The sequence below is a fragment of the Tetrahymena thermophila genome, assembly GCF_000189635.1.
Source record: "Tetrahymena thermophila SB210 genomic scaffold scf_8254815, whole genome shotgun sequence".
Classification (NCBI taxonomy): Eukaryota; Ciliophora; class Oligohymenophorea; order Hymenostomatida; family Tetrahymenidae; genus Tetrahymena; species Tetrahymena thermophila.
In genome coordinates, this window is record NW_002476571.1 from 461,676 (window position 1) to 480,737 (window position 19,062).

Genomic DNA, 19,062 nt, shown 5'->3' on the forward strand with positions numbered 1-19,062 from the left:
AAGTTAAAATTGAAAAAATGAAATTAAGTATCTTTTTGATTTAAAATTGAAAAAATTAACTTTCGATCATTTTTACTTGTTTATTTTATCCCATAATTTTTAGAAACTAGTTCAGAAAAGAAATAAAAAAGATAACATTTTCATATAAAATTATATGTATGTAATAAAAATTGCTAACTTTTGATAAAATTAGAAAAAATTAAGAATATTAAATGATTATATTGAAAATTATGATAAAAGAAATACTAAGCATTTATTGATTTCTATGTAATCAAGGCAGACAGATATTTTTTAAATACAAAATTTACAATAAAAGAAATTACATATTTATTGATTTGTATCTAATTAAAATGGATTTTTTTTATATATAAAATTTATATAAAGATTGCCTAATTTATCTTAAAATGTTTTCTTTAAAAATAATAATTTATGAACATAAAATAAATCTTATGGTCAATTTAAAGTAAAGCTGATTCAAATTTTTTAATAATTGATTTTCTTTTAGCCGAATAATCATTTTTATGCTTACATTTAATTATATTTTAGCTGATTAATTTATTGTATTAGAAATATGGACTTGCGAATATATTATTTATTAATGAAAATTTACATTCAGATTATTTAAATAGAGGCAAGCAAGCAAGCAAATAATTAAATTTATGATAGTATTTATTTATTCGTTTTTGTAAAATTAAGAAAGAAAAATACTTATTTTTTTCTTTTAGAATTACATTAATTTCTTTTAAAGTTAATATTATATAACTGAATCTTCGTTCCCATTAAATTAATAGACCTTTTTGTTGATAAAAATTAAGATTATTCAATTTAATTTAGTATAAATCATACCATCCTAGCTCATGTCTTATCTTAAATGTTTGAAATTTCATTAACACATATATTTATGAAATAAAATTTTATTTTAATGTTATCATTGATTATTTAATTTTAATAATATTTAAAAATTTTAAAAACTGAATTCATTTTAATAATACAAAATAAATATTTTAACTAAAAAATTTCAATCAAAAATATATTTAACAAATATCAAAAAGTAAAACAAACCAAGTTTCAAAAATTAAAGCTATAAACAAAGGTCATTTCAATTACATTCATCCGTTTTTTCATTGAAATATTTTGAAAATCAATTTACTAAATGCATTTAAAATAATATTAATAGTTATCTTATGATAAAAAATGTTTATAAAATAATAGAGATTCTCCTTTATTTCGTTCATATTTTTCAGAATGTCATAAACTAAGATTTTAGATAATTTTAAAATACATAATAAATTTCTTAGAATAGATAGATATTATTTTTAAATTTTTAATCAAAATTGTTTATTCTCTGATTATCTTAATTAATCTGATTTTAATTAAGTAAATTTTTTAAATTGTCTCATAATTAGGTAAATATTTTTAGTTGACTCATAATTAATTAACTTTTAATTCTCTCATAATTAGGTCAATATTTTAATTGTCTCATAATTAAGTAAAATTTCATATGACGTTAATTTGAATTGGAAACTATCATTTGAAATAAAAGAAGATTAATAAAGTATGAAAATTAATTATGTCTGATATTGAAGTAGATTTTTCCAAAAATAAAATAAATTATTTATTTATTTTAATAATTGCATAAAACTGAATTTTTTGTAGTCTTTTTGCTTAGTTTTTTATTCAATCAACAATATTGAGAAAATTTTGATTTGTAAATAATTTTTAATATTTAAATCTATTAAGGACAATATAATTTTAGAGAGAAACTTCATAGATAATATAATATTATCGTATGATAAAAAATGTTTATAAAATAATAGAGATATATTTTATTTTAATATTAATTTAGTGTTTTTTTATATTTTTAGAAAAATTAACCAAAAAAAAACTAGTGTCCATTATTTTCAGAATGTCATAAACTAAGATTTTAGATAATTCTAAAATAGATAATAAATTTCTAAAAATAGATAAATAGATAAATATTATTTTTAAATTTTTAATCAAAATTGTTTTTTCTCTATCAATTTTAATTAGTCTTTTTCATTATTTAGGAAATCTTTTAAATTGTCTCATATTTAGGTAAATATTTTTTATTGTCTCATAATTAAGTAAAATTTTAAAAAACGTTAATTTGAATTTGAAACTACCTTTTGAAATAAAGTAAGAAAATTAATTATGTCTGAAATTAAAGTAGGTTTTTCCAAAAATAAAATCAAATGTATTCACTACCTATTTAATTCTATTTAAAAATATTGCATTTTAATTGATTGTTTCATATTATACCATTTTTAAAACATTTTATATCAAATATTTATTTACTTATTTTAATAATTAAATAAAACTGAATTTTTTGTGGTTTTTTTGCCTCGTTTTTTATTGAATCAACAATATTGAGAAAAGATTGATTTTTACATAATTTATAATATTTAAATTGATTAAGGAGAATAGAAATTTAGAGAGAAACTTCAAAGAGAATATAAAAAATTTAAATAAAAAACAATTAAATAAAAAAATAATACTATGGACTTTTTTAAAAAGTTTACTCCTCATTCAACAAGATTACCAAACAACCAATAAACAGTATATCAAAAGCACAGATAGTAAAATCTGTATAATGATGAACACAAAAATGTAAGTATTGTTGTGGGTAACTCTTAGTAAGGGAAGGATACTTTTATTTGGAGTTTCGATCAAAATCTTCTTAAAAATAGGAAAATAAATATAGGAGATGGAAAGAAAAGTTGTACTTCTTAATTTGAGTTTATAAATTATAAATGTTCTGAGCTAATTGGACTCAATTAAGGAATAATCCTAAATACTATAGGATTAGGCGATTCTTCTTTAAATATGGATGATTCTTAGATTGTGACTGAAATTTATGCACACTTCATGAGAGAAATTTCTAAGATTTCTGGTGGTGTTCATACATTTTACTTCGTTTAGGGTTTAGATGCTTCACCAATACTTTAAATAGAGAGAAGTCTCATCTATATGTAAGCTGCTCTAGGAAAAGACATATTTAAATCCTCAGTAATAATAGCAACAAAAGGGAACAAACTAGATGATGATGATCTTGAAACTGCTATTGAATGCCTGAAAAAGCTTGCAGTAAAATATTAGATAAAAGGCGGAGTTATTGATTACAGATGCCCTTATAAGAAAATAGTAAAAGGTTAAGAACAGTATGGAACTCCTGTCAGTGATTAATAGTTTACTGAAGTTAAAAAGGAATTGCATAAATGCCTCATGGGTTTAGATTTCTTCTCTATTGAACCTCTTATGAATAATCTCAAGAATGAAGTCGAAAATCTTAAACAATAAATAAAAGAAGATTCTAAATATTATAAGGAATACTTCGTGAAAAAAGTGAAAAGAGAAACAAGATGGTATACTCTTTGGTTGTTTGAACACAAAACCACGTACTTTGAGAAATAATACGAAACACTTTTCACGAAGACAGAACCTGACATTTTAGCTGAGGCAATGGAAAGGGCTCTTGAGAAAAATATTTAAGAAATGAAAGTAGCTCTATAATAGGTTACAGGTGATGATTGAAATAATAACAGCTAAATTATTCTTATGTTGCTTTTAAAGACTAAAATATTTCTTATTTTAAAATTCTTAAAAAAAGTTAAATAATTTTCAAAGATGTTAAAAGTATTTTGTATAAATATGTTTTGTTTGTTACATTCAATTTTTTACAATAAAATAAATAAATATAAATACTTACTTTTTATGTTATTCATAATTAAAAAAATTAATCAATTTTAAGCAAATTAATTTTTATAATTTATAAAATATTTTTGATCATTATTTAAAATAATTTAAATTGAATTATTTAAGCATTTTATTTAAATAGTATAATGGTGAATAAAGAAGATTTGGTATTTTATAGCAACTCATTTTCGAATGGTTTTTTTGAAAAATTTAGAAAACATAATAAATAGTATGCATTGGATTAAGTCAATAACTCAACATAAAATTCAGATTTAATCAACAAAAATAAAATAAATTTCTAAAATAGAATATTATTAAATAATTAAAGCATTTTCCTCCTTAAATTTTATATTTTCCCTTTAAAATTTAGTTAAAAAAAACATTAAATTACTTATCTACTTGCTGATTCTATCATCATCACATATAATTTCAAATTTCTTTTTTTTGATGAAGAAGTATAATAAAACTGAATCAAAACTAAAAAATATAAAATAAATACAAAAAATAAATTCATATTCCTATAAAACTAGTTTCATAAAATATTTTTTTTTTGAAAAAGATTAAAAAAACGCTTTTTTTTTGAGCTAATTTTATAAATTCATTTAAATTGTTTGAATGTTTTAGCTAAATAAAAAAATTAATTAATTAATCTTTCAATTCTACTTATTATGACTATCTTTATAAACTAAATAGAAAACTATGAATGGCTCAAAAATTCTCAAAAAAAAAATTCTGCTTTTTTCTTATTTGTATTTTAATAATTATTTAATTATGTATTTTTTGAGCTTTCATCATTCATCTATTTTAAAATGAAAATAAAAATAGAATAAATAATTTTTAATTTTTAAATAATTAATTTGAAATTAAAATTTAATTTTTTAAAATGAAGATTTAGTTTTTTAATTTTAGAATAGAATTATTTATTTAAAATAAATTTTATATTTAATAAAAAATTTGATTTATGTTTCAAATATTTATGATAAGATCTTTAGTTATTTATGAATTTTATTCTCAAAATTAATTAGTATGAATTAAATGTGTTACGAACAAAAGGGAGAAGTGATTAAATTGTTTCTATGTTTATGAGCACATTTTATTGGTTCTGATAGAAAAGAAAAGTGAATGAAAATAAATTGATTAGTTTTTTTGTACACTTGGATATAAATACATTAATTACTACAAAATGTTAATAGGGAATAATATATATATTAAAACTAGTTGATTAGATATTTTATATAAAATAAAGGTGAGTGAGTGAGGATGCTATCATATTTTATTTACAAATAGTTTTCAAAAAGATAAGTAAGTAGATAGATAGTAAGACTCTCAGTCAATCTTTTAGTCAATTTATTGATTGATTGAGCCTCAGTAGTATAAATAATAATTTATTATAGGTTAGTTAAGTTAGGATTAATTCATTAATTATTCACATCATTTTCTTTTTTATTTATTTATTTATTTATTTATTTATTTATTTATTTATTTATTTATTTATTTACATTGCTTATTTAGATAGATCGATAGAAAGATAATGGGAGGGAGTTAGATAATGCATAGTTTTTAAATTTATTAATATTAAGGATAAATAAATTCCTTTGATTGAAAGAGTTTTTAAATTTATTTGAATCTAATTCGATAGTATTTTGCTAACATAAATTGTACTCACATTAGTATCTATTCTATTTAGTTGTTTTCACTCATCCAAGGATGTTGCAATACTTCGTCTATTGAGATACGATTTTAGGGCTCGCTTTCTAGGAGCTTGTTTATTAAGTCTTTAAGCTAATCTGAAGGATTTTGATATTTTTTAAATACTTCCCAATATTCTACATTTTCTTAAGTGAATTTTTTATACAATCCTTAGTCAAGTTTGGCATGTTAGAAAGGAGGTTTGCCCATAACCATTTCGAATAGCATCACTCCTAAAGAGAAATTGTCTGCGGCGAAACCGCAATAAGGGTATTTAAGTATAATTTCTGGAGCTTGATATCCATCAGTTCCAATAAAATCAGTTAAATTGGGTTTGTTGAAAGCAGCGAATGCAAAATCTATAACTACTGGATTGAAAGAGGCATCAAGTAGAATATTTTCTAACTTCAAGTCTCTATGGCAGATATTACGTTGTTAGAGATATTGTACTGCTTTTGAAACGCCTTTGAAGAAAAATCTGGCTTAACTTTCTCTGAGAGCCCCTCTTTTAATAACAAAATCTAAAAGATCTCCATTTGGACAATAATCAGATTAGATTTCCATTTAAGAAGTATTTATACTTTATATTTTTATGATATTAGGGTGTTAACCATTAATTAATGAAAGGATTTTATGTTCACTTTCGAAATGATGTTCTTTACGCTTTTTGAATTTTTTAATGGCTATTAAATTATTTGAGAGAATATTGTTTAGCTCATCCATTTCCTTAGCTAAATATACAACAGAGCTGCATCCATCTCCAATCTTTCTTTCGATTTTGTAAGTATTGCTTCTAACTTTATTTCTTAGCATTTATTTATCTGTTTTTAGAGGACTTTTTCCTGCTGGGATGCACCTTTCACTCTCTGAATGAGCGCTATCAGAGGCTGTATCGTATTTTTTTGAAGCAGATTTTACATTTTTTGCTTAGCTTTAAGCAGAGCTTGGCAAATCTGGAGACTCGCTACCAGAAAGAAGTGGTGAGCCAGGAACCTTTTCAGGTGGTGAAAAGGGAAGGTTGTTGTCTGAAACGGTGCAATTTGAGTCTCTTTGTGTAAGATTTGTAAAGGAAGTAGAAGATATTGATTGCTGCTTGTGAATTTGTTATAATTATTCTTCTTAAAGGAGGTTATTACTTTTGTTAGTATTTATTAGGAGTGTTTTTTCATTCAAATTAGTGGCTGTTTTAGCTTATGTCTATTATATTTCTAGTTAATTAAATTAATTCTAAACTAGCTTTGTCTTTTAGAACTAATCTAATTCTTTATCAACCTTTAAATTAGATGAAAGCTCTTCCTTTCTTTCGCAATCTTAAATAATTTCATTTGATTTTTCCTAATTTTCTTTTATTTAAAACTCATTTTTATTTTCTAAATCACCAATTATTTTTATTTTGTTGTTCATAATTTCCTCTGAAGGTGGAGGAGAATAGTAGACATCTGAACTCATATTGACTTGTTAATTCTGTAAACTCTTTATAATTTATTCTTAATCGATATGATTTTATTTTTATCCAAAAAAGTAACTATCGTTTGTTGACTTTTTATTTAAAAAATTCTCTTGATAGTGAAAATGGGCGCTTTTCTTATTTTTTAGGTCAGAAATTGTCTCGAAATCTGACTATATTATCACAGGTTAATGTGCTTTAGTTTAAATTTGTTAGCTAGTTGATTGCTTCTGAGAGGCTATAGTGCAAAACTTAAAACTACACTGGAAAGAATCTAATTTAATTCTTTCTTTTTTTGCAGAAATATTTGTTTGTGAATTTAGCTTTTTTAATATAAAATTTGTTTTATTTTTATCAGAGTCCCCACAAGTTGTATCAAGAGCAGAAATTAAGTAGACTATTGAGTTTGTATTAAATTTAAATTTTTTGCATCCTATTTAGTCTGCTAACAAATCGCGCATATCACTCGTCATTAATTAATTAAAAATTCTATGATTGACAAATTAAGCCTAACTGCAATAATTGGTCTTTTTATTTTATTCATTCATACAAAATTACGTCTTTTTAAATATACCTCCAAATCCATAATTCTACTCTTCACTTGATTACCTTTCTCTTCTCTTGTCATCTTCGTTCACTCCATTCTTAGTTCTAAAGTTATTTAGCAATTTTTCTCCACATTTTTTTGCACTATTAAAATTGATAGACTGTAAATTTCTTATTGCACCTACTGCTGCAGTCCTTCTACCAAAATATCTAAGCATCAATTAATAACAAAATATACAAAAGAGTTAATATAAATATTGAAGTCAATTACAAAATAAAAATTAAGACAGGACTATAATTTTAGTTTAATAAGTCAAAATTATATCCTTTTTATAAATTTTTTTATAGTTTTATATTTTTGCCAAAACTCTTTCAACACGATGGAGTTAGATTATAATTTTGTTAAATTACTACTTTTCTATTAATTTTTTTCTATTATTTTTGAATACTTGAATACTGACTGAATAGAGTTATTATAATTCGATATTCTTTTAATTTAATTTTTAATATTTTAGATTTTAAATATTTCATTATATTTTCATCTACTTCAATAGATTAATAAATAAATTCAAATTCATTTGTAAATAAAAACAGATAGATATATCTTCTAGAAACCTCTTCTATTCATCATCTTCATTCATTTACAAAAATGAATTCTACTCCTTTGAGCGCTTTATTAAAGTTAAATTTCCTTAAGATTCTGCTAAATTAGAGCTTTTTGATCATTATGACCCAAGAAATCATATAATGCACTTATATTTATTGTAAAAATATACTATATTACTCATCGAAATACCAGCCATTGCTTAAATTTTATTTATACTAATTAAAAACAAAAATGCAAATTAATTATTAATTGTTTATTAGTGGCTTATTTATACTAAAAATCTTTAAATTCTTTAATCAATAAAATACATTTTAAAAAACTAATCAAAATTCATATTTTATCAAATTATTTTTCAGTAAAAATAATGATATTAGAATACAGAATTCTTTCGCTTCATTCTTATATGCATTTTACAAAAAATAATTGTTTTAGTCTAATATATAATTTTTAGTGTTAAATTTGATTTCATTATTTTATCATAAATTCTACTAAAAAAGATAAAAAATTATCAAGTAATTTAAAATCTTAAAAATCAATAAATTATTTTATTTTTAAAAAAAATATGCAAAATTATTAATTTAATGAAAAATTTTTTAAAATATTTAGAATTTACAAAAATAATTAAATTTCATTTAAAAAATGTACTTTTTAATATTTTATAATATTTATTATGCTTGTTTAGTAAATGTAAATACTTTGTAATTACTTTAAAATATTTGGTAATACTAACTAAAAAACTAATAACTCTTTCTATTGGAGGAGTAGGTAGATTCAGAATTACTGTAATATAAATTTTTTAACTTGTAAGTAACTATCACCAAGTAAAGCTAGATCTTAATCAGAAACAATATTACAAAATTTTTAATTAAAAAAAATGTGTATTTATGTGCCTGTAAAGCTCCATATAATTCATAAATAAAATTTTATGGTAAAATTAGTATCATTTAGATATTTTTTTATTTATGAATTAGAATAAAATAATATTTAAAGTAAATATAAATTGTATTAAGAGATGAAATTAATTATTGATTTTTAAACAAAATAATCAATTATCATATCATATCTTTTGATATATTTTATATAGGTGATTAAATATTATAGTCAAAGTAAATGTTAATAAAATGTATCTAATCAATATTATTTATTTTATTTTTCTTTTTTAAATCTAAATCCTTCAATCCTTCTTAAAAATTGAATTTGTTCAATATTTTTTTTACTAAATTTCTAAAGTTTAAAAAATAAGAGTAATGAAATAATTTTCTTCATCAAGTAATTAAATATAAATAAGTTAGAAGATGTTTCTTTAAATTTGATTAAAATAATAATTTTCATAGTACATCAAAAATTTAATTCAAATAATTATAAAATAAAAAAGTGTTTTACTATCTTTCTATGATATAAATAACATAAAGCAAGATTGAAATGAATGCTTTCGAAAGTTGCTTCATTAATTTTGTGAAGATTTTGTTTTTCATTTTATTTTGAAAATATAGTTCATCATATGAATAAAATTAGTAGTAAAAGTAGTAAAATAAAAATAAAAATAAAATATTAATACTAATTAATTTTATTTTTAAAAAGAGTATTAAATGTAAAAAAGTAAATTTATAAAATTATAATCTGAGATTTTTTTCAAAATTTATTAATTCAAATAAAATAACAATAATAATAAAAGAAAAGTAAGTCTGAAAAATTGGAGAAATTCTATTTCATTTTATTGGGTTTTCTTTTATATTCACTGTTAATTGCATATAAATAAAAGAATTAGAATCAATTTAGAAAAATTTTTTTTAGTTTTAAATTTATTAGTTTTTTTTATTTCTAATTTAATTGGTAAATTTTTGATAGATATTATTTTATTTATTTCTTTAAATGACAATTTTTATATTAATTAATTACCACAACAAAAAGTGAATTAAACATTCTTGATTAAATTTCCTATTCAAAATAATTAATTATTTATATCAAATATGATAATAATATTAATACACTGTTATCTTCTGATTAAATGAGTTACTTATTGAAAGATATTTTTTCATTCAAAAATAAGAATAATTTTTCTTTTTTTCTTTTTAAAAATTAAATTAAGTGAAAGTTTTTTTTATTATTTAATGTAATATTTTGATTAAAAAAAATTACAAATTAAAAAGAATTAACAATAAAAAGAATAACAAAACAAATGAGTTAAAAACTAATTTGTCCAGTCCATCTAGATAATCCTATCATATTTTTAAACATGGAAAAATGTTAAGAAAGTGCATTATCGTGCGCTTTATGTGTTTCTGAAAAATAGCATCAATATAATTTGTTACCAATCTAAAAGCTAAAGTAAATTGATGAAGAATCTCTGTTTGATTCATGGCCGCCATTTTAAGAAAGAAAATATGATAATGTTAACGATATAAGGAAAGAAGTGAAAATCTTGATTGAGTCTAAATAACAAAAAGTTGAAGAAATCAATAATTGGTTTGACTAATTACTTACCCAAATCCATAATCAAATTATTGAAAAAAAAAATAGCATACTAAGATAGGCAGAAAAAGCATCTTAGCTCAGAGAAGATATTATAAAAAAGTATTTTGAGTACTCTCAAAATTTAAATATTAAGAAATGCCTAAAATCAAATTAATCAGTTGATTAAATAGAAAAATAATTATAAAATTTAATAAAATAAGTTCATGAAAAGTCGGAGAGCTAAACATTAATGTTTTAAAACTTGATATCATTTTATAAATTTATAAATTCATATAACAAATATCCTTTGTAAGACAGTTAAGAGGATATTATTATTTCGATTAAAAATATTGATTTTTTCAATTTTAACACTGAAGATATAGATTTATCAGGATCAAACATTGAAAATTTATTTAGTGATCAAGATAATTTTGATGAACTTAGAAAATTAATATCTGAAAAAACCAAAGAAGATTATGATAGTTTTAAAGAATTAGATATTTTTATGAAAAATTCTTAAAATTAAATCTCTACTACAAATTCATTTATTGCCTCAGATATTTGTTAATAACTAAATTTTCTAAAAATAGAAAATAATAAATAAAAATAAATTGATATTCGCTTTGACAACTTAAACTTTAATCTGTTTAAAATTGAAAGAAGTTAACTATTTTGTTACTTTAAAAAGGGTTTGAATCCAAAAAAGAAATATACATTTAGGATTAGAAGTAAATCATTTGTAAGTGGTTCTACTAAAATAAATGTAGGATTAATCAAAAGTCTCAAGGAATATTTCCCTGATATAGATATTAAGATAAATAATAATCATAATAACACCAACACATAAACTGAAGAATTAGAATTCAGGATTTGTATTAATGATAATTTATTTACAGTTATGAGTTATCCAAATTACAACACCATTTGTAGATACACAATTCTATACAAATAGATTAATAATGCTTCTCTAACTAACTAAAAAGCTGAGAAAAATAATTTTTAATCTTAATCATAGATTAGCATTTTTGGTAAAAAAGTCGACCAACAAAATATCAGTCAAAATCTTTTCTCTTAAAATTAAAGTAATAATTGTAACAATAATACTAATTTCTAGAATTAGGAAAAAATACAAATAAATAGCCCTACTTGTTCATTATTTGGCTAAAATAATTGTGCTAATAATGATTGTATTACTAGGTAGGGAAATGAATCAGTTTCTTAAAGTATTTTCTAGAATTTTAGCTTAGGAAATAGTCATAATTAATAATACTAAGAAAAAACAAAGTTATATCCAGCATATTCTTAAGGATTAATAAGTAAAAATAATGTGGGATTATTTTCAAATTTAAATTAAAATCCTACTTAGATATTAAGTAGTTAAGATACTTAGAATATTAACACTTAACAAAAAGAGCCAGCAAGCCTAACATAAAATCCTACTAATTGTAACAATAATGGCACAAATTAAATAAATTCATAACAATAAAATTTATTTAATATAAGCATAGGAAATAATCAAAATTAATAATACTAAGAAAAAACAAATTAATGTCCTTAGATTTAAGAAGCATCTTCTTAAGGATTAATAAGTAAAAATAATGTAGGCATATTTTAGACAAATTTAAAATAAAATCCTGCTTAGGTATAAAGTAGTTAAGATACTCTGCAAGCTAATATTTAATAAAAAGAGTCGGCAAACTTAATATAAAATCCTACTAATTGCAGCAATGATAACACAAATTAAATAAATTCATAACAATAAGGTTTATTTTAACCATATTTAAATAATAAAAATACCAATAATACAGTATTAGAAACATAAAGAGGAAATACTTTTTAATCATCATAGTATTCTTAAGGAATTTTCGGTGAAAAGATGATTCCAGATAATTGGAGAGATAATACTACTTCATATTAATAATAACAAAATAATACTCCGTTATTTGCTACATAAAAATTCTAACAATAACAAAACACACTCAATTAGTAAACTCAAAAAATTAACGAATAGAGAAATAATTAGATTTTATAAAATGGAATTTTCTAAAATTAAAGCTCTTTATTAGAGTATTATTTCGCTATTTAATTTATTTACTGGAATGGAGATGAATAATTTACAGTAACTTACTTTAGCGAATCTGATTCTTACATTGATGGAGTTTATAAATAATCCTTTTGAATAAACTTAATAGTAAGCATAAATACTTTAAAGTATAATATCATTATGATTTTAGTATATTAAGAATAAATATTATTTTATTTTAAAAATAAATAATATTAATAATGGTGAACTATTAAAATAAAAAATATAAGAGTTCTTTACTAATTAAGAAAATATTTATAATTTAATAAGATAAATAAAGAGTCATAAATTTTTAGATTTATATTATAACTTAGATTTTATTGTTAACTTAAGTAATTAATACTCTTTAAAATATGTGTGTAATTTTAAATATTTTAAATAGCAAAAGTATCAACAAAAATGGAAGGAATTCTATGTTAAAATAAAAATAAATTTTTTAACTTAAATAATATTTTACAAGATTTTTTACTTTGATAAAAAATAATAACAATAATTAAATATATATCAAGCGATTCAAATTACATACCGTTTATTATTTAAAACAATAAGAGCTATTTTAGAATAATTTTTATTTATAATTTATCAAAGACATATTACGTAATTTGGAACATATTATTTTTCTAATTATAACAACTCTTGATTTTTTAAATGTATTGTTAAGTTTCTTTACTTATTTTCTAATTCTTATAAGTTAATTTCTATTTATTATTTTAATTCAGTTTATTAATATAAATTAATTTTTTCATAATTTAGAGCTGAAAGTCTTTGGTGATTTTGAAGCACTTGCCTACATTTTTCCAATTAATTCAATTAATTTTCATATAGTTCTTTTATTGTTTTAAGAATTAGATTATTTTCTCTCTGTAATAAATAAAAATTATCAATTTAATTATCAGAAGTTAATTAATTATATTGATAAAATTCATTCAATTTAAGGAGTTCTTTGTTAAGCTTCTCTATTTTTCTTATTTAATGTATATTAACAAATATAAGGCAAATTAATACTGAAATTCCTAAAAGAATTAAGATATTCTCATATTTGATTAAATTTTGTTATTTTTTAAAGGTAGAATTTGAATTTTATTTAAACTATTTCAAAATTCTTAAGGCTATTTAGATCTTATAAAGATAAATATAAGTAGAGAAATTTGATAATATTAAAATTAAAATTTTGAAATAAATGTTATTCAGTAAATTAAAATCTTTATGAAACAAAATCTCCATGAGCAAGCTGTTAACTCCTACAAATAAAAAAATATCTGATTTTCTTCTGGCATGCTTTTTTTATTATTATGTTTATCTCGAATTCAATAAATATTATCTGTTTTATTTAAATTCATTGTTACTATCAGATATTTATTCTCTATCTAGGATACAATTATTTACTAATAACTAATTTTTTATTAATTTATTATTCTAATTTGGTTATTATGCTCGAGATTATTAGTTTTAGTTTTGCATTTATTCTTTCCTATCTGTTTGTAGGTTTAAAAAGTCTATTTTTTTTTTCAATTAATTTTTGAAAAGTGTAATATTTTATTATATTTTTTAGACTTTCTTTATGACTTTCTTAAAAATAAGCCAAATAAATTAAATCATTTATTTTGAAATTAAATCAACCACTAATTTAAACGTGTAAATACACTGGTAATTATTATTATTGATTATTAATAAGAATCTTTAATAAGTGATTCAATTATCTTATTTAATTTTAGATACTATGATTATATTTTTAAGTTATCATGAAATAACTAAAAAAAAAAAAAATATTTAACTAAACATTTGTCTAAATTTCTTTTAATTAAATATTCATTAGTGTAGTTAGCCTATCCAAAATTAAAAAGTCATTTTAATTCTAAATAATTTATTTGATTTTTAAAATAATTAAATAAATTTCTATTATGCTTTTCCGAATTAAAAAAATGTCCAAAAATAAATAGTTAATTCATTCATTCCTACATTATGTTTAATTTTATCTTTTAAAATAATAGTGATATTATTATAAACAAATTGAATATAAAATTCTGAATATAAACATAAAAATAATTTTAAAATATTGTTAAAAAATAAATATATTTATTAGAAAGATTAAGTGAATTAAGAGATAGATATGGGTTTGAATAATAGCTCCCTTAAAGCTAATTTGAAATGAATTATAATTTTTTTTTATTTTTAAAAATATTTATTGTTAAAAAAATATATTAAATGGTTATTTTTCACAATTTGAAACCTGCTATTTCTGCAAAGTTATTATTCATTAGAATTCTGCCAAGATAGGAAGGGATGGAAGGCGTCTTAGTATATTTTTTTTTTATTTACTGAATATCAACAGGTTTAGAGAATATTTAAATATAGCTCATTCTCAAAAATATATCATCCTTGCAATTTTGTCTGATTAGCTAAAATATATTTTGAGCTCTTTACTCACCCTAATCAGTGTTCAGTCTTTCTTATTAATATTTATTATTATCCTAATCATCAGAATCACTTTTCTATTCTTCCTCATAGTATAAAACTTTAGTCTTTAAGATGTTGCCAATCAGGTTCTATTTGACGTTATGGAATTTATCAGGAGACAGTGAATTAGTTTTTAAGCTTTCTTGGTTGTTTGTTGGGTTTTATGCCATAAAATTATTTTAACCTTAGTGTCTTAAAAAATGTTTGTTTTATAATGTGTTAAAAGTTTGATTTAAACCTTAATATTACAAATCATGATTTATTTAAGTTGTTTCGTATCTGTTTTCTCTATATAGATTATTCTACTAATTTTAATTATTAAATACTTAATCTATATGATTATTATTCCCTTCTATTTTATTGTTGCTCTTTTAATTACTTTCTTGTTTCTACTATGCTTTTATTTTTAATAAGCTGTCATTCAAAGTATTATTCTAGAATACTCTGCTTAAAAATGTCAAAAAATTTGATTTGTTGTACACTGAACTAAGTTATTTATATTTCCCAAAATCGATTTGTGTTTCATCCAATTTATATTTGTCATCATTTTTCTATTTTTTTGACATATTTATGAACCACTACTATTTAAAAACCTTCCCCATTGCTATTCTTTTATCAGGATTAAACTCAAGTAGTTATTCAAGAAGCTAAATTAGTTCTGGCGACTTATTCGGTGCCAAGCTCTCAAATAATTCCCAATATTATTTTCGATTATCACAAAAAAGAGTATAAAATTCACATGACTTCTTAGAGGCACAAAAGAAAGGAGGTTTCCCATGAATCATTTCAAAAAGGAGTACTCCTAAACTAAACATATCAGCTTCATATCCACTATAAGGCTGATCTAAGAGCATTTCTGGACATTAGTAGCCTTCAGTACCCACATTATCATGAAAGCATCTTCTATCTTATTTAGTTTCAGCTTTTAGTATCTTTGCACAGAAGCTAAGATCGACAATTTTAAGATATCTTCTGTCATCTCTCAAAATAAGAATATTTTCCAATTTAATGTCTCTATGGCAAATGCTGTGTTTTTTTAAATGTCTGAGGGCTTCCAAGATCTACTTGAAATATCTAAAGGCTAGTTCTTCTTCAAATCGTCCACATTTAATTAATAAATCAAATAATGTTCCTCCCTTACAATATTCCATGCAAATTTCATACTGTTAATCATCTGTAAAGTAGACTTAAGGGAATAAAATATGGGGATTTATTTCTTGAAAAATATCCTTTTCTATTTGATAATGTTTTTGACATTTTAAATTGAACTTTTTTATAATCGCTTTCATCTTTTTCCCATTATCTGAGTTAATATGCGTCAGATAAATCTTGCCTGAATACCCTTCAGCAATTAATTTCCTTTTAGATGTATTGATTTCCTACATTTTAACTTTTAAGCTAGCTAAATTATTTGTAATAAACACCTAATCTATATTTATTTATTTGTTAATCAATCAATAATGCTAATTGGTACTCTAATTTTTGTTTCGTATTGTATTTTGTCATAACAATAGCTAGAAACTTAGCTTTTTTATAATAATCAAATAAACATAAATTTTGTTGAATAATTTATGTAAATTCATGAATTACCAGACCAGTTTTTAGTGTATTTATATTTGATATTTAGTGAATCAAATCATATGTAAAACTAGCTTTTTGATCTTTATTCTACTTTATGTTTAATAGTATAAACTATTAAAATAAACTTTTATTTATTTATTTATTATTTATTTATAATTTATTTTATCTTAAATTTTAAATATTTTTATAATCAAGAATTTAATATTTATTTTAAAAAATTATTAAAAAAATTAGTTAAAATAAGTAAGTAAAATATAATGTTAAAATAGATTATTTTAAAGTAAATATTACATTACATATTAAAGAAAAAATCATTTTTAAAAGTTGTACAATAATTCAAGATATTATATTAAATTTAGTTTTTACATAATAACCAACAAATTTAAACAACTGAAGCAATTAAAATGTGTGTGAAAATTATAAATTCTATTAGACTTAAAAGTAGATTTTTAATGTAAATCAAAACATTTTAGAGGTATCAGTGAGCATAGAGTTTTCATTTAATAAAATAGAGATAACTTAATTGTAACAAGAAAATAAAAGATTAGATAGATAGATATAGAGAGCGTAATGACTTACTTTTATATGAGATAAAATAATAAAAAATGCAAATACTATTTATTTACTTAAATTTTAAATTTTTTCGAAAATAATAATAATTATAAAAAGATTTCTCATAAGTATGAGAATGAATAAAAAATTACTTTTATTCATTTAAAAAAATGTATGTTTGTATATATATAACCTGAACCGAATTTAATTATTTCGGAGAATAGAAAATTTCAAAATAAAAAAAAATGCAATACCGTCTTTTAATATAGTGTAACATTTCTTTTAAACATACTAAATCAATAATCTTTAGCATAATTTATTTTTGAATATGTTTACAGTTTTACATATATATAAAATTATACTTTTTATTTTGTTGTTATAAGTTTTTATTTTTTCTCTTTTAGAGCAGGAATATTTAGGGCTAATTGGCAAATATAAATAATTAAAATAAAATATATTCTATATTATAAAGATGATAAAGCTAAAATTTACTATTACTATAATTTCTTTGCTTTTAGCAACATGTTTTGCTTAGTTATCTTTCCCTTTAAGGAAAGTATAAATAAAATAAGATTTTTCCAGATTCCTTTAGAAAAAAATGGGTATAACTAATTTCTCTAATAGTGTCTATATGCTTAGTATAAATGTTGGCTAGTCAAAAACCTAATTGAATGTTTAACTTGATACAGGCTCATATGTGTTGTGGTTTGTAAGTAAATCTTGCTAAGGATGTGGTGATTTTTATCCTAATAGATATGATTGTATAGATAGTGATGGATGTACACTGTCTACTAAAAATAATGATATTACATTTGCTGATGGAACAAAAATTTAAGGAACAGTAGGATAAGTACCTGTTTATTTTGAAGATGGAACATTAATTAATAATTAATACTTCCTCTATGTAACTTAGGGCTAGAATGTAGCAGCTGGTAAAGAAGATGGAATTTTAGGATTAGGCATAGTAGACCCTTACAATTAATAAGGTAAATATTAGAACTGGGTGAATATTCTATACAGCAATAATATTATTTCATAAAATTAATTTTCATTGTATTTAGACAATGCTGGAATTAGTAAATAAACTATAAATTCGAGGTTGATTCTAGGTGTTTTAGATTAATAATACATTAAATAAAATTCAACTATAAACATATTTCCTGTAACTTCAAAAGAACATTGGAGTATTACAGCATCTGAGGTTTCTTATGGTGATACAGTTATTAGCTCATCTGATATTAAAGTTTTAATTGATTCAGGTACTTCCTATATAGCTTTACCTAAAAATATGCTTGATGCTGTAAAAAAGATAATGAGTGATTAGTATTCTATAAACTACGATTCTAAAATTAGTGCATTTGTTGGTGAATGCAGTAAAAGATTTCCTGCATTTTCTTTTAAATTTGAGGATATTTATAATAATATGGTAATTTATACTTTGGAAGCTGAATATTATTCACTTTACGATTCAGAATAGAATTAGTGTGGATTTATAATTATTGAAATAGACGACGACGAAATACTATTAGGAGATGTTTTTATGATGAAATATGTTTCAACATTTTAATATTCTCCTAAATTATAAGTATAATTAGCTTAATCTATCACTTAACCTAATCAGATACCCTTTTAAACTCATACTCCTTCTTCAGATAATCCTTTCCCACTATGGGCTAAAATAATAATTCCTATTGCTTGCTGTTTAATTATTGCTATTTTTGGATATTTTATTTATAGGTGCTATTAAAAGTCAAAGCTTAACAATGCGCTACAATAATAGAGTTTTCAATAGTAATTAAAACAAGAAAAATCATTTACAGTTAACTCATCTATTAATTGATTAATAATATTTATTTTAACATTATAAATTAAAATTTTAGATATTTATTGGAATAATATCAACAACTTAATCAATAATCAAAATATATATAT

General features: G+C 21.3%; 6 protein-coding genes across 6 annotated transcripts; 2 read left to right on the plus strand and 4 right to left on the minus strand. All coding sequences in view use genetic code 6, as the record gives it.

Moving 5' to 3' along the window:
• Positions 1-2,918: 2,918 nt before the first annotated feature.
• TTHERM_000201767 (hypothetical protein) lies at positions 2,919-3,743 on the minus strand (the record flags this gene model as incomplete). Its single annotated transcript, XM_012795362.1, has 1 exon — positions 2,919-3,743. The coding sequence occupies one exon, from the start codon at positions 3,741-3,743 to the stop codon at positions 2,919-2,921; it is 825 nt and encodes a 274-aa protein (XP_012650816.1).
• A 1,633-nt stretch (positions 3,744-5,376) lies between these two features.
• TTHERM_00202780 (Serine/Threonine kinase domain protein) lies at positions 5,377-7,614 on the minus strand (the record flags this gene model as incomplete). The annotated part of the gene is made up of 1 exon (XM_001007063.1): positions 5,377-7,614. The coding sequence occupies one exon, from the start codon at positions 7,612-7,614 to the stop codon at positions 5,377-5,379; it is 2,238 nt and encodes a 745-aa protein (XP_001007063.1).
• A 2,517-nt stretch (positions 7,615-10,131) lies between these two features.
• TTHERM_00202790 (hypothetical protein) lies at positions 10,132-12,636 on the plus strand (the record flags this gene model as incomplete). The annotated part of the gene is made up of 1 exon (XM_001007064.2): positions 10,132-12,636. The coding sequence occupies exon 1, from the start codon at positions 10,183-10,185 to the stop codon at positions 12,634-12,636; it is 2,454 nt and encodes an 817-aa protein (XP_001007064.2). The 5' UTR covers positions 10,132-10,182.
• Positions 12,637-13,122: 486 nt separating this feature from the next.
• Positions 13,123-14,139, minus strand: TTHERM_000202799 (transmembrane protein, putative; the record flags this gene model as incomplete). Its single annotated transcript, XM_012795363.1, has 1 exon — positions 13,123-14,139. The coding sequence occupies one exon, from the start codon at positions 14,137-14,139 to the stop codon at positions 13,123-13,125; it is 1,017 nt and encodes a 338-aa protein (XP_012650817.1).
• A 617-nt stretch (positions 14,140-14,756) lies between these two features.
• On the minus strand, positions 14,757-16,382 carry TTHERM_00202800 (Serine/Threonine kinase domain protein; the record flags this gene model as incomplete). The annotated part of the gene is made up of 1 exon (XM_001007065.3): positions 14,757-16,382. The coding sequence occupies one exon, from the start codon at positions 16,380-16,382 to the stop codon at positions 14,757-14,759; it is 1,626 nt and encodes a 541-aa protein (XP_001007065.1).
• Positions 16,383-17,728: 1,346 nt separating this feature from the next.
• Positions 17,729-18,970, plus strand: TTHERM_00202810 (eukaryotic aspartyl protease; the record flags this gene model as incomplete). Its single annotated transcript, XM_001007066.2, has 2 exons — positions 17,729-18,116; positions 18,192-18,970. The coding sequence occupies 2 exons, from the start codon at positions 17,729-17,731 to the stop codon at positions 18,968-18,970; spliced, it is 1,167 nt and encodes a 388-aa protein (XP_001007066.2).
• Positions 18,971-19,062: the final 92 nt, after the last annotated feature.